The sequence below is a fragment of the Macaca fascicularis genome, chromosome 8 (genome assembly GCF_037993035.2).
Source record: "Macaca fascicularis isolate 582-1 chromosome 8, T2T-MFA8v1.1".
In the NCBI taxonomy this organism is placed as follows: Eukaryota; Metazoa; Chordata; class Mammalia; order Primates; family Cercopithecidae; genus Macaca; species Macaca fascicularis.
Window position 1 is genome coordinate 111,316,410 of NC_088382.1, and position 13,787 is coordinate 111,330,196.

The following is a 13,787-nucleotide window of genomic DNA, read 5'->3' on the forward strand; positions in this document are numbered from 1 at the left end:
CTATTCTCTCTGAAGCCTGCTACTTAGAGTCTTCATCTGTATGATAAAACCTTGGTCTCCACAACCACTAATCATAACCTAGACATTCCTTTTTATTGATCATAACTCTTACAACCAATTGCCAATTGGAACATTTTTAAATGCACCTATGACCTGGGAGTCCGGCTGTCCCCAGCATTCACATTGCCCCACCCTTCTAGATGGAACCAATGTACATCTCACATGTATTTGATTGATGTTTCATGTCTCTCTAAAATGTACAAAACTAGGCTGTGCCCCAATCACCTTGGGCGTATGTTCTTAGGACCTCTTGAGGGCTGTGTCACAGGGCATTGGTCATTCATATTTGGCTCAGAATAATACATCTCCAAATGTTTTGCAGTGTTTGACTCTTTTCATCGGCAGTGTCTAATGAGATTTTTTTTTTCCTTAGATTCCAGTCATGAAGCAATTCTCTTCAAATGGAGAATGTACTCATCCCTTTCACTACAGAGGTGTGGAGCATAGCACTCCCAGATTTAAAGAAAAGAACACAAATAACACTAATTAAAATGTGTCATTTTTTTTCTTTTTTTCTTTTTTTTGAGATAGAGTCTCACTCTGTCACCCAGGCTATAGTGCAATGTCATGGTCTCAGCTCACTGCAAACTCTGCCTCCCAGGTTCAAGCAATTCTCCTGCCTCAGCCTCCCAAGTAGCTCAAGTAGTTGGGGCTACAGGCATGAGCCACGACACCCAGCTACCTTTTTTTTTTTGTTTTTTTGAGATGGAGCTTCGCTTTTGCTGACCAGGCTGGAGTGCAATGGCCTGATCTTGGCTCACCACAACCTCCACCTCCCGGGTTGAAGTGATTCTCCTGCCTCAGCCTCCCAAGAAGCTGGGATTACAGGCATGCACCACCACACTGGCTAATTTTGTATTTTTAGTAGAAATGGGGTTTCTCCATGTTGGTCAGGCTGGTCCTGACCTCAGGTGATCCGCCCGCCTCGGCCTCCCAAAGTGCTGGGATTACAGGCATGAGCCACTGCACGCGGCCAATTTTTGTATTTTTAGTAGAGATGGGGTTTGGTCAGGTTGGTCTCAAATTCCTGACCTCAAGTGATCCACCTGCTTCAACCTCCCAAAGTGCTAGGATTATAGGCTTGAGTCACTGCACCCAATCTTAATCACCTTTTAAATTTTAATGTAATTCTAATTTTTATTTAATTAGCAAAGATTAAGAAAAATTAGACAAGTGCAAGGATATGGAAACATCCATCACACACTTTGGAAAAACAATTTTCAGAGTGCATCCAGAGCCTTGGAAATGTCTCATATCCTTTGGCCCAGTAATTGCACTTTTGGGAATTTGTTCTCAGGGAATAATCCTGAATGTAGAAACACTTTATTCACAATAATTATTGATTTGTTTTATTTTAAAAAGTTATAGCATTATGTATAACAATAAAAACTGAAAACAACCTAAACACCTAACAATGGGGAACATTAAGCAAATTATAATATATGGTAGGACTCTTATGCGGCCATTAAAATATCTGTACTCAAAGTTGTTAAAATTTGACAAATACCTTTGTTATTAAGTGAAAATGACAAGACAGAAAACTTCATCCACATAATGAAATCAATTAGATATTTCTAGATGTATGAAAATAGGGCCAGGAAAGATGTATTAAAAAATTATTAGTAGAGATTCTCTTTGTGGGTAGGGTAGAATTATGAATAAGTTTTTCTGTTTATCTGTTATGTTTTTCTATACTGCCTTGTTTGTGCAACAGACATTGTATTTTTCATAAGTTTATTCTCAGAGGAAGGGAGGGATCTTTTTTTGTTTGTTTGTTTCAAAATCTTCATCTCTGAATAATTAATTTAACACAACTTGTTCAGATAGTTACTGCTCTAGGTGAAGGAACAACCACTGGTGGCCCAACAAGAAAGGAGAAGTAGTTGGCAGATCCTGGAGCACTTCCGATGAGTCAGGGTCATTTCGAATGCCTGCTTCTGCATCCCACCCAAATATGAACTGTCCCATTAACTGTGCACATGGGTTTAGTCCTACTGTCCTGGGAGCAGGCCCTGGACTTCAGCTTCAAGGCTCCATAACAGTTCATCTTGCAGGCCTCCATTTCCATAACCAGATTCCCTGGGGTTTGCTGTAGGCCACTACACCCACATCCCACCCTCCCCTGTAGCTTAGTCCTTTTTGTCTCCTTGTGTTATGTCCCCTCACCCATCCAGCACCCCAACAGTTCTCTCAGGGGTTGTAGCTCCACTTCTGCAGGACCCAGATGTCCTGGAATGAGGGCTGGCTTCTAAAATGAGCCCTCTAGGAAGCCAAAGGCCCGCTCCCGTGGCCCTGCTGTCTGCTGCCAAATGCTCTCCCATTGTGCCTCACTTGCCTGCCAAGACAGGGAGCGACTGCCAGCATCCCTGGTGCTGCCCACCCATCCAGTCCTTTTTGTTCCTTGCAGGTGAGGCTCTCCTGGTCCTCTCCTGAGTCCTGTCTCTGTCTCCTTATGTTTGTCTCTGGGTCCCACCCACTGCTGAGCCACCTGTCATTGCCATGACTCTAGCTCCTTACCCTGCTTGCCTACCTCCCCAAGTTTGCTGGGGTCCCACAAGGAAAATGTAGCCAATGCTAGGGCCCCTCCCCCTGTTATGTTCAGGAAACTGACTCTGGGAGAGTGATTTGGGGAGTAAAATGGAGTGTCTCTTACTAAAATGACCTAGGCCTCAGTGCTACAGTGTTTGTACTTCTGATGGAATGGAGCCTGGAGCCCAGATCCCTGCTCTTATTCGAGACTCTAGTAAAGTTGTGAATAAATAATGATGATGATGGTGAACTTTCCATATGACTGGCACTGTGCTAACCATTTAGCATGGAGAGTCACACCTAATCTTAAAATAACCCCATGCTATAGGAGAGTACAACTGATAGTTCCATTTTATAGCTGAGGATACTAAGGCTCGTGTAGGTGAACTAACTTGGTCAAAGTGACTGAAAGATGCAAGATTTGAACTCAGGTCAGAGTTTTGTCATTAACCCCCAGTCTGGGGGATATAACCCCAAAGGATCTGGGTCCAGGCAGGTCATTGCAATAAGTTGACGGAGTGGCCACAATGAATGTGGCCCAAAAAGTATATGTCCATCTGCAGTGTAAGGGTCACCACAAAGTATCAGGTGACTTGTAACAGGCCAGATTCTGAGCCCAGTGTGGCCAGAGGTTCTGAGTTTTTCAAGAGATGCCAACCAGGGTGGATTTTTATGTGCAGTCTCCCCACACTGTAATGCAGGTTAAATTGTTCAAACATGCAGGGTGGGCCAAATGAAGTGTCCTGGTCACTCACCCGTTTGCAACCTCTGCACTGTGCTATACTGCGCACCTTCCAATTCTTACTTGAGATACATGTCCTTCTTTTTATAAAGGGCTCAGGCTACGTACCTGCACGATCTCTAGCATCTCTGCCTTGCTGATATAGCCATTTCCATCCAGGTCGTACATGCTGAAGGCCCACTTCAGCTTCTGCTCCAGCTTCCCCCTGGAAGTTACACTCAGGGCGATGATGAATTCTCTAAAGTCTATTGTCCCATCTCCATTTGCATCGAAGGTGCGGAAGACATGCTCTGCAAATTTGGAAGCATCCCCATAAGGGAAAAAGTTCCCATATATTTTCTTAAACTCTTCCATTGACAAATGTCCACTGGGGCAGTCTCTCAAGAAGCCTTTATACCATTCCTGGATCTCATGCTCTGTAAAGTCTGTGCTTTCCAGCAAGTCCTGCATGACCTCCGGGCGCAGCTTGCTGTTCTGTTTCCCCATCCTGGCGGCAAGAATTCAGCTGCAGATAGAAAAGAAAACATATATAACTTGTAGAGCTGCTCTTTAGGGCTGCATTTTATAATTTGTGATTGTTCCTTTGGGAAGAAGAAAAAACAAACAAATAAACTCTATACGAGTCCAATAACACTGTCTAGGTTTTGCAACATACTGGTCAGCCAAACAAAATAATAGAAAGATAGGCCAGTACAGGATGCACAGCAGAATTATAACTGACCAGAAAATGAATATTTCTTTTATACAGAGCCATCCTGAAAGCAAAAGGTTCAGAGAGAGGGTGAGGTAGAGGGAAGTGAGGGCAAGGAAGGAGAGATAGAGGAGGGAGGGAGGGAGAATTAATCGCTTACTTAATTTTGACATCAATTTGCCAGAGGTTGAGCTTAAATTTAAGAAGGCTGGGGTTCTGATAGCTAATCCAGGTATTAGCAGGGAAAAGTAAAGGAAAGGAGGAAGAGAGAGACCAAGGGAAATCATTTAGCAGGTTTTATTGCTAGAATATTTCCAAGTAAAATGCTGCTTGGATACCTTCTGAATATTATAAACACAGACATGAAGACGGAAAATGGAAGCAAACCTGTCTAATACCAGCAAACTCTACCATGCTAGTTCAGTGATTTAAATGCATGGAATAAATCACTGACAATGTTGGGATTTCATAGTAAAGATGATGCATCATAAAGTTATGTCTTATGATTTTGGCTTATGAAATAGGCCAAACGTTTCTCTTTAAAATACAAATAACTTTGCATTTTCTTATCATAGCAGTAGCACATATCTATAGCAAAATAGTAAAACAGTGATACATAAAGAAAAAAATTAGCATCAGTTCAAATACTAACCCTTAGAGATAACAACTGCCAGATGTTGATATGTGTTCTTCCAGATTTTTTGTATGTGTACTTAAATATGCTGTTAATATATATTTCCATACATTTACATTTTAAAAACACAAGAATGCACACCTTTTTGTTATCTATTTTTAAACTTAATATGATGTGGAAAATAAAGGCAACTTTTACTAGGTGGGGAAATATCTGTAATTATTATTGACCTTGGGGTAAAATGCCACTTTGATATTTAAAGCTACTCTCTTAAAGAATGATTTATTTTTGGCCAGGCACGGTGGCTCATGCCTGTAATCCCAGCACTTTGGGAGGCCAAGGCAGGTGGATCACAGGTCAGGCGATCAAGACCATCCTGGCTAACAAGGTGAAACCCCGTCTTTATTAAAAATACAAAAAAATTAGCTGGCATGGTGGCAGGACCTGTAGTCCCAGCTACTTGGGAGGCTGAGGCAGGAAAATGGCATGAACCCAGGAGGCAGAGCTTGCAGTGAGCTGAGATTATACTACTGCACTCCAGCCTGGGTGACAGAGCGAGACTCAGTCTCGAAAAAAAAAGAATGATTTATTTTCCTGAGTATAAAAAGCACCATTTCTTCAAAACCAAACTTAAGTTATTTTCTCAATGCATAAAAAGTGCTTCTCATTTATAGTGCTTTTGCACTAGAGACAAATTGGCTCAACATTTGGCTCTCAATTACCAGTGTGTTTCTGGTTCTGAGGATGCAGAATAAGGCGTGGCCCCTTCTCCCTAAGTGCACCTAGCTGTGTGTGCAGGGGATGGTGGTGACAGTGAGGGGACAATATGACAGATATGCCACAGAATAGACAGTGGATTTGGCGAGAGTACCTGGAAAAGATGCCCAACCCAAAGGGGGCATGGGTGCTCTCAGGGAAGCTTTTTTGGAGGAGGTGATATATGAGATTAGTTCCTAATTCCCAAGGTATGTGATTTAAGTGTGGTCAAGATAAACCCCTTCTCAAAAAAAAAAAAAAAAAGTTCTGCACTTGTATTTTACATTTTTCCTCTATTGGGGAAAAAACAAAACAAAACAAAACAAACTTGAAAGCAAGGCTTAGAAAAATTACGGAATACCTGAAAGACAGCATATCTCCATTTTAATAATGATTGTCAATCTTCTTTGCGATTTCAGCCATTGGGGGCTTGTTTCTGTCTGCCTTCTGCTACACGGTCAGACCCCTGAGGCAGAGTCTCCACTGGGGCTGCTTCGTCTTGCTAGGGCCCACCACAAATGGCGTTTGGTGAAAGAATGAATTAATGAAGGCATGACTGAGAAAAATGATTGATAGAAAGGTAACTACAACGTGGAAACATGGAATAATCTTGGAAAAGGAGGCTTATTGCCAGAAACAAGGGGGCTTGGTTTTCAGGATGCTATTTTACACACTGAAAACTATCTGGTGGTTAAGACTTGAGCTTAGGACCTCTTGTATTGAATTTAGTGAGGCCTGTCTGGTGACCTCACTAAAAATAAACTTCTACAGGGTGGTATTTGTATCTTACACTGCTCAAACTGCTTTCATAATACTCATGGTTCAGATAATGACCAGCAAGCCTCATTCATTGCCAAGTTTATTGATTTTGTTTTCTGACTTCTGCACTGGAGGCAGAAGCTGCCCTGCTCATATGCAGGCATCCAAAGGGACGGGAGTATGGGGCACCACACTTATGAGTATGGCCAACTGCTGTAGGAAGGAACTTACTTTTTGAGTTCCCTCCAGCCTTTTATTTTTTAAGACTCTGTCACTCAGGCTGGAATGTGGTGGTGCAATCATGGCCCACTGCAGCCTCAAACTCTTGAGCTCAAGCAATCCTCCTGCCTCAGCCTCCCAAATAGCTGGTATTACAGGTGTGCGCCACCATGCCTGGCTAAATTTTTAATTTTTTGTAGAGACGGGGGTCTCACTTTGTTGCCCAGACTGGTCTCAGACTCCTGGGCTCATGCCATCCTCCAAAGTGCTGGGATTGCCAGCAGGAGCCACCACGCTCGGCCCAGAGTTCCCTCTTTGGGCAGAATCAAGCAAACACCGTTTTATGCAAAAGCGAAATTAAACTACAACTCAAATGGAGAACAAATGGAATTTATAAATTGAACAGTCTAGTATCTTTCACTTCCCTCTGTGTCCTTTTTTTCCTTTGGAGATTAAGAAAAACAAAGTTACAGAGGCTGGTTTGTATTAGAATTGTGAAGCTGTCATTTAGTTGCTAAGTTGGCAATTTGCCTGCGGCCAGAATTCAGAAACATCCAGTAATACATAATACCCGGCTTTCTAGAGCTCTGAAACATTTTATGGAATTTACAAGTAAGTTCAAGTTTTCCTTTTGGGGAGTTCTTTAGAATATATCTCTTCGGGTGGTTTTCAATCAAATCACCATTATTACAGTTTGCGCAAATTGCTGCTTGCCTGATCTTGGGGAAAAATGCCATTTTGATATTCAAATCTATTCTCTTAAAGAATGATTTATGTCTCCAATGTATAAAGTACCATTTCTTCACAACCAAACTTAAGTGCCTTTCCCAATGTTTAAAAAGTGCTTCAAATTTATTAGCTGCTTTAGCACTAGAAACAAACTGCCTCAACATTTTGGCGAAGTGTCCCACTGAGACTGATCTGTAGGCAGCTATTTTTTGGTAAACAGTAATTAAACCACATTTACAAACTCATCAGCACAGAAAGGCCATAACACAAACAAGGCAGAAAAGCATGGAATAAGTTATTGGGAAAACGAGTGTTCACAATTAAGCCTAGAATTCATTTTAGTAGATAACGACAAACACTTTACTACGTATGAGGACTAAACTTGAGACACCATCTGGACTTGGTTAGATGGTACAACAAAAATCTCAGGGGACATTTGACAGAGTTTCATTCCTTAGGTGGCGAGGAGGAAGACAGAGGAAAGCCTGACAATGCCTTTTTCTTTGGGAAAACAGGAATTTCTGCTAGTTTGAGTTGAAGGGATGGGGCAGGATAACATTAGGGAAATGCTACGGTAATTAGCAGTCAAGAGAAAAACAGTTTGGAGACAAAAGTTGCACCTTGGGTCAAATCGTTTTCATAACTCCAATCAGTCATTAAAACATTTATTTTGTGCTAGTTGAACATAGGTATGATGGGCTATCTTTTAATAATTTTTTCTCTGCATATTATTTTACCATCACCATTTACATTTACTTTTCAGGTATCAGAGACTTAGTGCTTTAAGTAGCAAATTACCTAAATTATGAACACAAATTTTCAAAAAACAAAATTGAGCTCATAATTACCAAGTGTATATACACAGTGCAGAAGACGAAACAAACTGAATTAGCATATCTTTCTCTTTTCTAAAGTTCTATGAAGAACTTAAGACTCTTCTATACTATCAATCTATTCTGTACATTTAAAATAGCACTTGTTTTTATTTAAATAGTCAAAAACATAATGGCTTACACTTTTGTAAGACTAACCAATGAAAAAGGACTCCAATTCTAAACCAATCCCTGAAACCAAAGCATTCAAATACTTTAACATTAGTTCAATATTTCTACAGAGCACAATAAGGTTTTCACAAATAGTAACTCAAAGTTTTGTCTTTATTTTTAATAATGGGAATAGCCTACAATTCAGATAAACCCACAAATTCATATGGCCTTATCAACAGCAGTAATGTTAATATAAACGATGTTAATTCAGTTATCTTAGGGGACTTACCATACCATTAACCTATTTATAGAACGAACATGTTTCTATGAAAGCTAATATATCTTTTCATGTTTGTTGTTAAATGTGCTACAACAGAACTATAGGTAGAATCCCATTCTTCTTAAGTAACAATCTGTAAGCCAATTCTACACAATTAAGGCAGTTTTATAATCTAAAATAGTGATGCTAATACTGGTTCAGTAAACTAGATTTACTAATTTAAGAATCCTAAGAAATTACATATATGTGATTTTTTCAGACATCCACGTTAAACTACCAACTAATCAATCTGTGGAACTGTTGTTCTCTGCTCACACTTACCATTCTTGAATGACCATAAAGTGGACAACGCTAACATTTTTTCTAATCACAATTTTTCTCATAAGTGACTAGATGATATTTTACCATTTCTAAGAGAAAACAATGAGACCTACTTAGTCTGCATGGGCTGGTGGAAACTACAATCAGAATGCAAAGACAAATCTTCAAGTGACTCAAAAATGTTTGTAGATAACTCAGAATATAGTCTGTTGGGAACTGTGGCACATTGGCCTCCTGGATGTCCCTCTGGATGAACACTGGAAAAACACTAGAACAGAAATGCTTGGCTTCAAAGCCTCGCTCAATTGTTTATTAGCTGGTGGGTAATTCACTTCACATTTCGGTGCCCCTCAGTTTTCTCATCTGTAAAATGAGTTTAATGATATGAGTTCATCTCTTATTGATTCGATGTGAGAGTTAAATGAGACAGTCAAACATGTAAAGCTCTGGCATTCAGTCAGGGCCAGGCACTGCCATAAATGAAAACAATGCCTTATCCTAAATGATCTTTCATGTGACATCCTATTGAACTTTCACAACCTGTGTGCTAGGCAGGCAGGCTTTCTCTATCTCATAAGCAAACAAATGAAAACTCAGAGGCTGGGTGACTTATCCCAGGTGACACTGCTTGTAAATGAGAGAGCCGAACTGTCAGTGTGGGCTGATGCATGGTTGCCTAGTGGTTTTAGCCCTATGCTTTACTACTTCCAAGGACAAAGCATTTATAGAGATTAAGACAACAGTCCATAAAAAGTTAGAGAGAAGTAGTGAAGAAGGAGGAGACAACCTCCTATTGGAAATCATTCATTCCACAAACAGGCACTAAGTGTGTCTACTGGGGGTGAGGCACTCTTAGGCACCGGGGATTCAGCAGGGAGCATCACAGGCAAAGCCCCCGTTTTCATGGTGATATGGACACGAGGCAGGGAAATACTGGGTAGAAGAGGGCGGTTCCCTGGCAAAGGCCCCACCCTCAAGCCTGGAAATCACGGCCCTAAATAAGAACTGTTATCCCTGTTTTCCCACCCAAATGTTACATTTTTGGCCTGCACTGCCCCCCATCCTGTGCCTATATAAACCCCAGACCTCAGATGGCAGAGAGACAAGCGGCTGAACATCAAGCGAGAAGCAGCAACTGAGCATCAGAGACTATGGATAGACATGGCTTAACTTCAGACAGCATGACTTCAGAGAGGAGCCCGGCCAGAGACAGAGGGCTCTGGGGAAAGATCGCCTTCTTCCTGCACCATCCCCTTTCCAGCTTCCCTTCTGGTGAGAGCTGCTTCTGCTGCTTAATAAAATCCTCCACATTCATCACCTTTTGAACCATTCATGTGACCTGATTTTTCCTGGACGCCAAACAAGAACCTGGGTACCAAGATGGCAGGGTGTAAAAGACTGTCACCCTGACTCTCCACTGAGCTGGTTAACACTTGGCCATCTGCAGACAGCAACTGCTAAAAGAAGATTAATTGTAAAACACCACTAGATACTTCTGTGGGGCTGGAGCCCAAAAGGGCTCACCTCCGGCCCACACCTTCCTGCCTGCATGCTCCCCCTCTCACAGGGGGTTTGAGCATGGTGTCCAAGGAAGCAAGCCACACCCCTGTTGCAAGTCCCACAAAGGGGTCAAGGGAGCTCTCCCATCTCCATGGCACTTACAGTCTAGTGGCAATAGACATATAATACATGAAATAAATAAGCGAAATGATAGATGAAGACGTGCCATGGAGACAAGAAAAGAAGAGAAGGGAGTGGTGAAATGCCTGCAGTGGGTGAACGGGTGCTGGAATTTTGAATAAGAAGCCAGGGGAAGCCCCACTGAGAAAGCAACATTGGGAAAAGACCAGAGGAAGTGAGGCAGGTCGCCATGGAGATATCTGTAAGAAGACTCTTTGAGGAGCAAGAACAGTGAATGAGAGGGATCTAAGCTGGAGGCATGCCTAGCATGATCCAGAATGTGGCTGGAGTAGAGGGCATGAGGTGGGAGAGGAGATGACATCAGCACCATCATAAGGGACAAGGTGATGTGGAACCTGGAGGTGACTGTAGGGACTTTCTGCTTTCACTCTGATTGAGGCCAAGCCAGTGTAGGGTTTTTAGCAGAGATGTGATAGAGCTGATTTATATCCTAGCAGGACCACTCCGACTGCTGTGTTGAGTGTAAACTAAACAAGAAAAGGGCAGAGCCAGGAAGACCAGTTAGGATGTCCATGCAATGATCCAGGCAAGAGGTGATGGTGGCGGGAACCAGGGTGGTATCAGCAGAAAAGGGCACCTGGTTGTATTCGGGGTACAGCTTGAAGGTAGAGCCAACAGGCTTGGTTGATGGTTCATATGTAGGATGTGAAAAAAGAGAACAGTGCAGCATAGCACCAAGGTTTGGGCCTAAGCAACTGTAAGGATAAAGTTGACATTTATAGAAATGGGGAAAATGCAAGAGAAGCAGGGCTTTTGGATGAGGCATGAGTATCAATATTTAGTTGTACATGTGTTAACCCTGAGATGTCTATTACACATCAGTTGGAGATGTCAAGCAGGCACTTGAATACATAAGTCTATAGGTAGAGGAAGAGGTTCAGTGAGGCGATATAAATCTGGTAGTCATCAGTATATAGATAGAGTTCAAAGCCAAGGACTGAATGAGTGCACCAGGGACGTGAATGTGGATAGAAAAGCACCGAGGAAGTGGATATGTATACTGTTTCTACCCAAACACCAGAAGACAGCACCAAGGAAATCAATGTAGATCAAGGACTGAGCCTTTGATCACGTGGCATTTAGACTCTGGGAGATGAGAAGGAGCCAGTAAAGGAGAATAAGAAGGAACAGCCAGTAAAGTAGGTAGACAAACACAAGGAAGCTAAAACCATGCCCTCTTCAATGTTGTGTCCGTCATGCCCAGTTCAAGGCTGGACATTGAAAGCTCTCAATATAACAAAACAAGTAAGAATTGGAGCTCTTGGTATTTTCTCTGAATCTTGTGCTCTCCCCAGCCCGAACCCCAACCTGCCTCATCTCAGTGAAGAACACCATCTTCCACCCAACTGCTCTCTCCAAAGCCCTGAGGCCCATCCATGATTTCTTTCACTTTTGTTCCATCAGCAAGCTGTTGGATCCACGTCCAAAATTTGTCTTAAATCCATTCACTTCTCGCCATTTCCATTGTCAGCACCTCAATACAAACTATTATCTCCTACCTGATCTTCTACAACAACTCTCTCACAGAAATCTCACTTTTCACTCATCTTCCCTCTCCCTACTCCTTGTCCCAATCTATTCAGCCTCCAAGAGTAATGAGTAACCTTTTATAAAATATTTTCATTTTTTTAGAGACAGGGCCTCTCAATGTCACCCAGGCTGGAGTGCAGCGCCTATTCACAGGCAAGATTGTGGTGCACTAGCACGCTACAACCTCGAATTCCTGGATCAAGCAATTCTCCTGCCTCAGCCTCCTGTGTAGCTGGGACTACAGATGCATACCACCACGCCCAGCATAAAAGTATCTTCTTAAAAACACTAATCAGACTATGTCAATCCTTTGCTTAAAGTTCTATGAAGTCTTCTCATGCGCTTAGAATAAAGTTAGAATTCCCTCTTTGGCTCGCAAGATTCTGCGTGAGCTGGCCCTGGGCCATCTCTGACTTACCTCTCAGTTCTCTCTCTGCTCCAGGCACCTTGGCCTCCTGGATGTCCCCTCTTTTACCTCTTAAGGGCCTTTGCTTTGGTCCTGCATTTCCTTATGTGACTGTGCACCTTTTCTATTAGACACTGGCATCCTGTTATTCAGTAATTTACACTGGGAAGGGGAATGTGAAATCTCTCAACTTATTTTGGGTCACACCCAGTCTCCTAGAGATCAAAACATAAATCTGGAGTTGATATTGACTGCAGATGAAAAAGGTAAAACATATGCAAAGAGAAGACACCCAATTACCAACAAGGAGCTACTATCAGGAATCTAAAATAAGAACTTACGTTTCCACTTAAAAAGAAAAATCAAGGAATGACAACAAAAAATGATGCCACAGTGAGAGGAAATGGTGGCTGGTGAACAGGCTTTCAGGATAAGCGCGTTCCCTTCTTTATTTTGTGTATCCATGGAGGGAAAGATTTGCAGCCTTGCATTTCTGCGATTCCTCATAAGGTTCTGAAAGCTCCATGACTTAATTCCTCAGAGCCCAGAGTTAGATTTTCCAGGGCAAAGGACATAACTTATCCTGGACAGCCTGATTAACTTTAGAGGACAAGTCTCAACGCAAACTGCACAGAAGTCTCCTAAAATGGAATTTGCAAGAATCGAGCAGCTAAAGTCAAGTTTGGCTGCAACAAGGAACCCAGAAACCACAGGGATTCCTGAAAGAGACTAGGTTCATTAAACTTTTGCCTAGGGCCGGGCATGGCTCATGCCTGTAATCCCAGCACTTTGGGAGGCTGAGGTGGGCGGATCACGAGGTCAGGAGATCGAGACCATCCTGGCTAACATGGTGAAACCCCGTCTCTGCTAAAAACACAAAAAATTAGCTGGGCATAGTGGCACCCCCCCATAGTCCCAGCTCCTTGGGAGGCTGAGGCAAGAGAATCACCTGAACCTGGGAGGTGGAGGTTGCAGTGAGCCAAAACTGCACCACTGAACTCTAGTCTGGGCAACAGAGCGAGACTCCATCTCAGAACAAAACAAAACAAACAAACAAACAAACAGAAGGAAAAAAAACACACAAAAAAAGTTTGCCTAATTTGGAGCATGTAATCTTGCCCACTAACAGTTGCTTTGACTTTTCAACCAATGGAATGTCTAGATTGTGGAGACACAACTTAAAAAAGGTTCTTGAAATATAAGGAAGGGAGAATGGAAGAGTTATATAATAATCTCACTAACTTAGTCTTTATCTTGACCGAAGAATATTCTCTCGTCTTGCTTCTGCTAAGATGAGCCAATGAATGTAAGGAAATGAGACCTATGCCCCATTTGGATCACCAAATGGCTTTGCTGGAATTGTTTGAAATATGCTACGAAGCCATTGCTCCCAGTGAGGCCTCTTCCCAGTGAGGTTGGGCATGTGGGCTCATACCTCCTGTGT

The 13,787-nt window shown here is 42.3% G+C and overlaps 1 protein-coding gene across 13 annotated transcripts in view; it reads right to left on the minus strand.

Moving 5' to 3' along the window:
- Positions 1-13,787, minus strand: part of NCALD (neurocalcin delta) — a 444,446-nt gene that overhangs the window by 25,861 nt on the left and 404,798 nt on the right. For all 13 annotated transcript variants that reach the window (XM_045399198.3, XM_045399194.3, XM_045399195.3 and 10 more), the window contains one exon: positions 3,440-3,836. In XM_045399198.3, coding sequence (XP_045255133.1) covers positions 3,440-3,817 — 378 coding nt within the window. In that variant the 5' untranslated portion in view covers positions 3,818-3,836. The remainder of the gene's footprint in view (positions 1-3,439; positions 3,837-13,787) is intronic.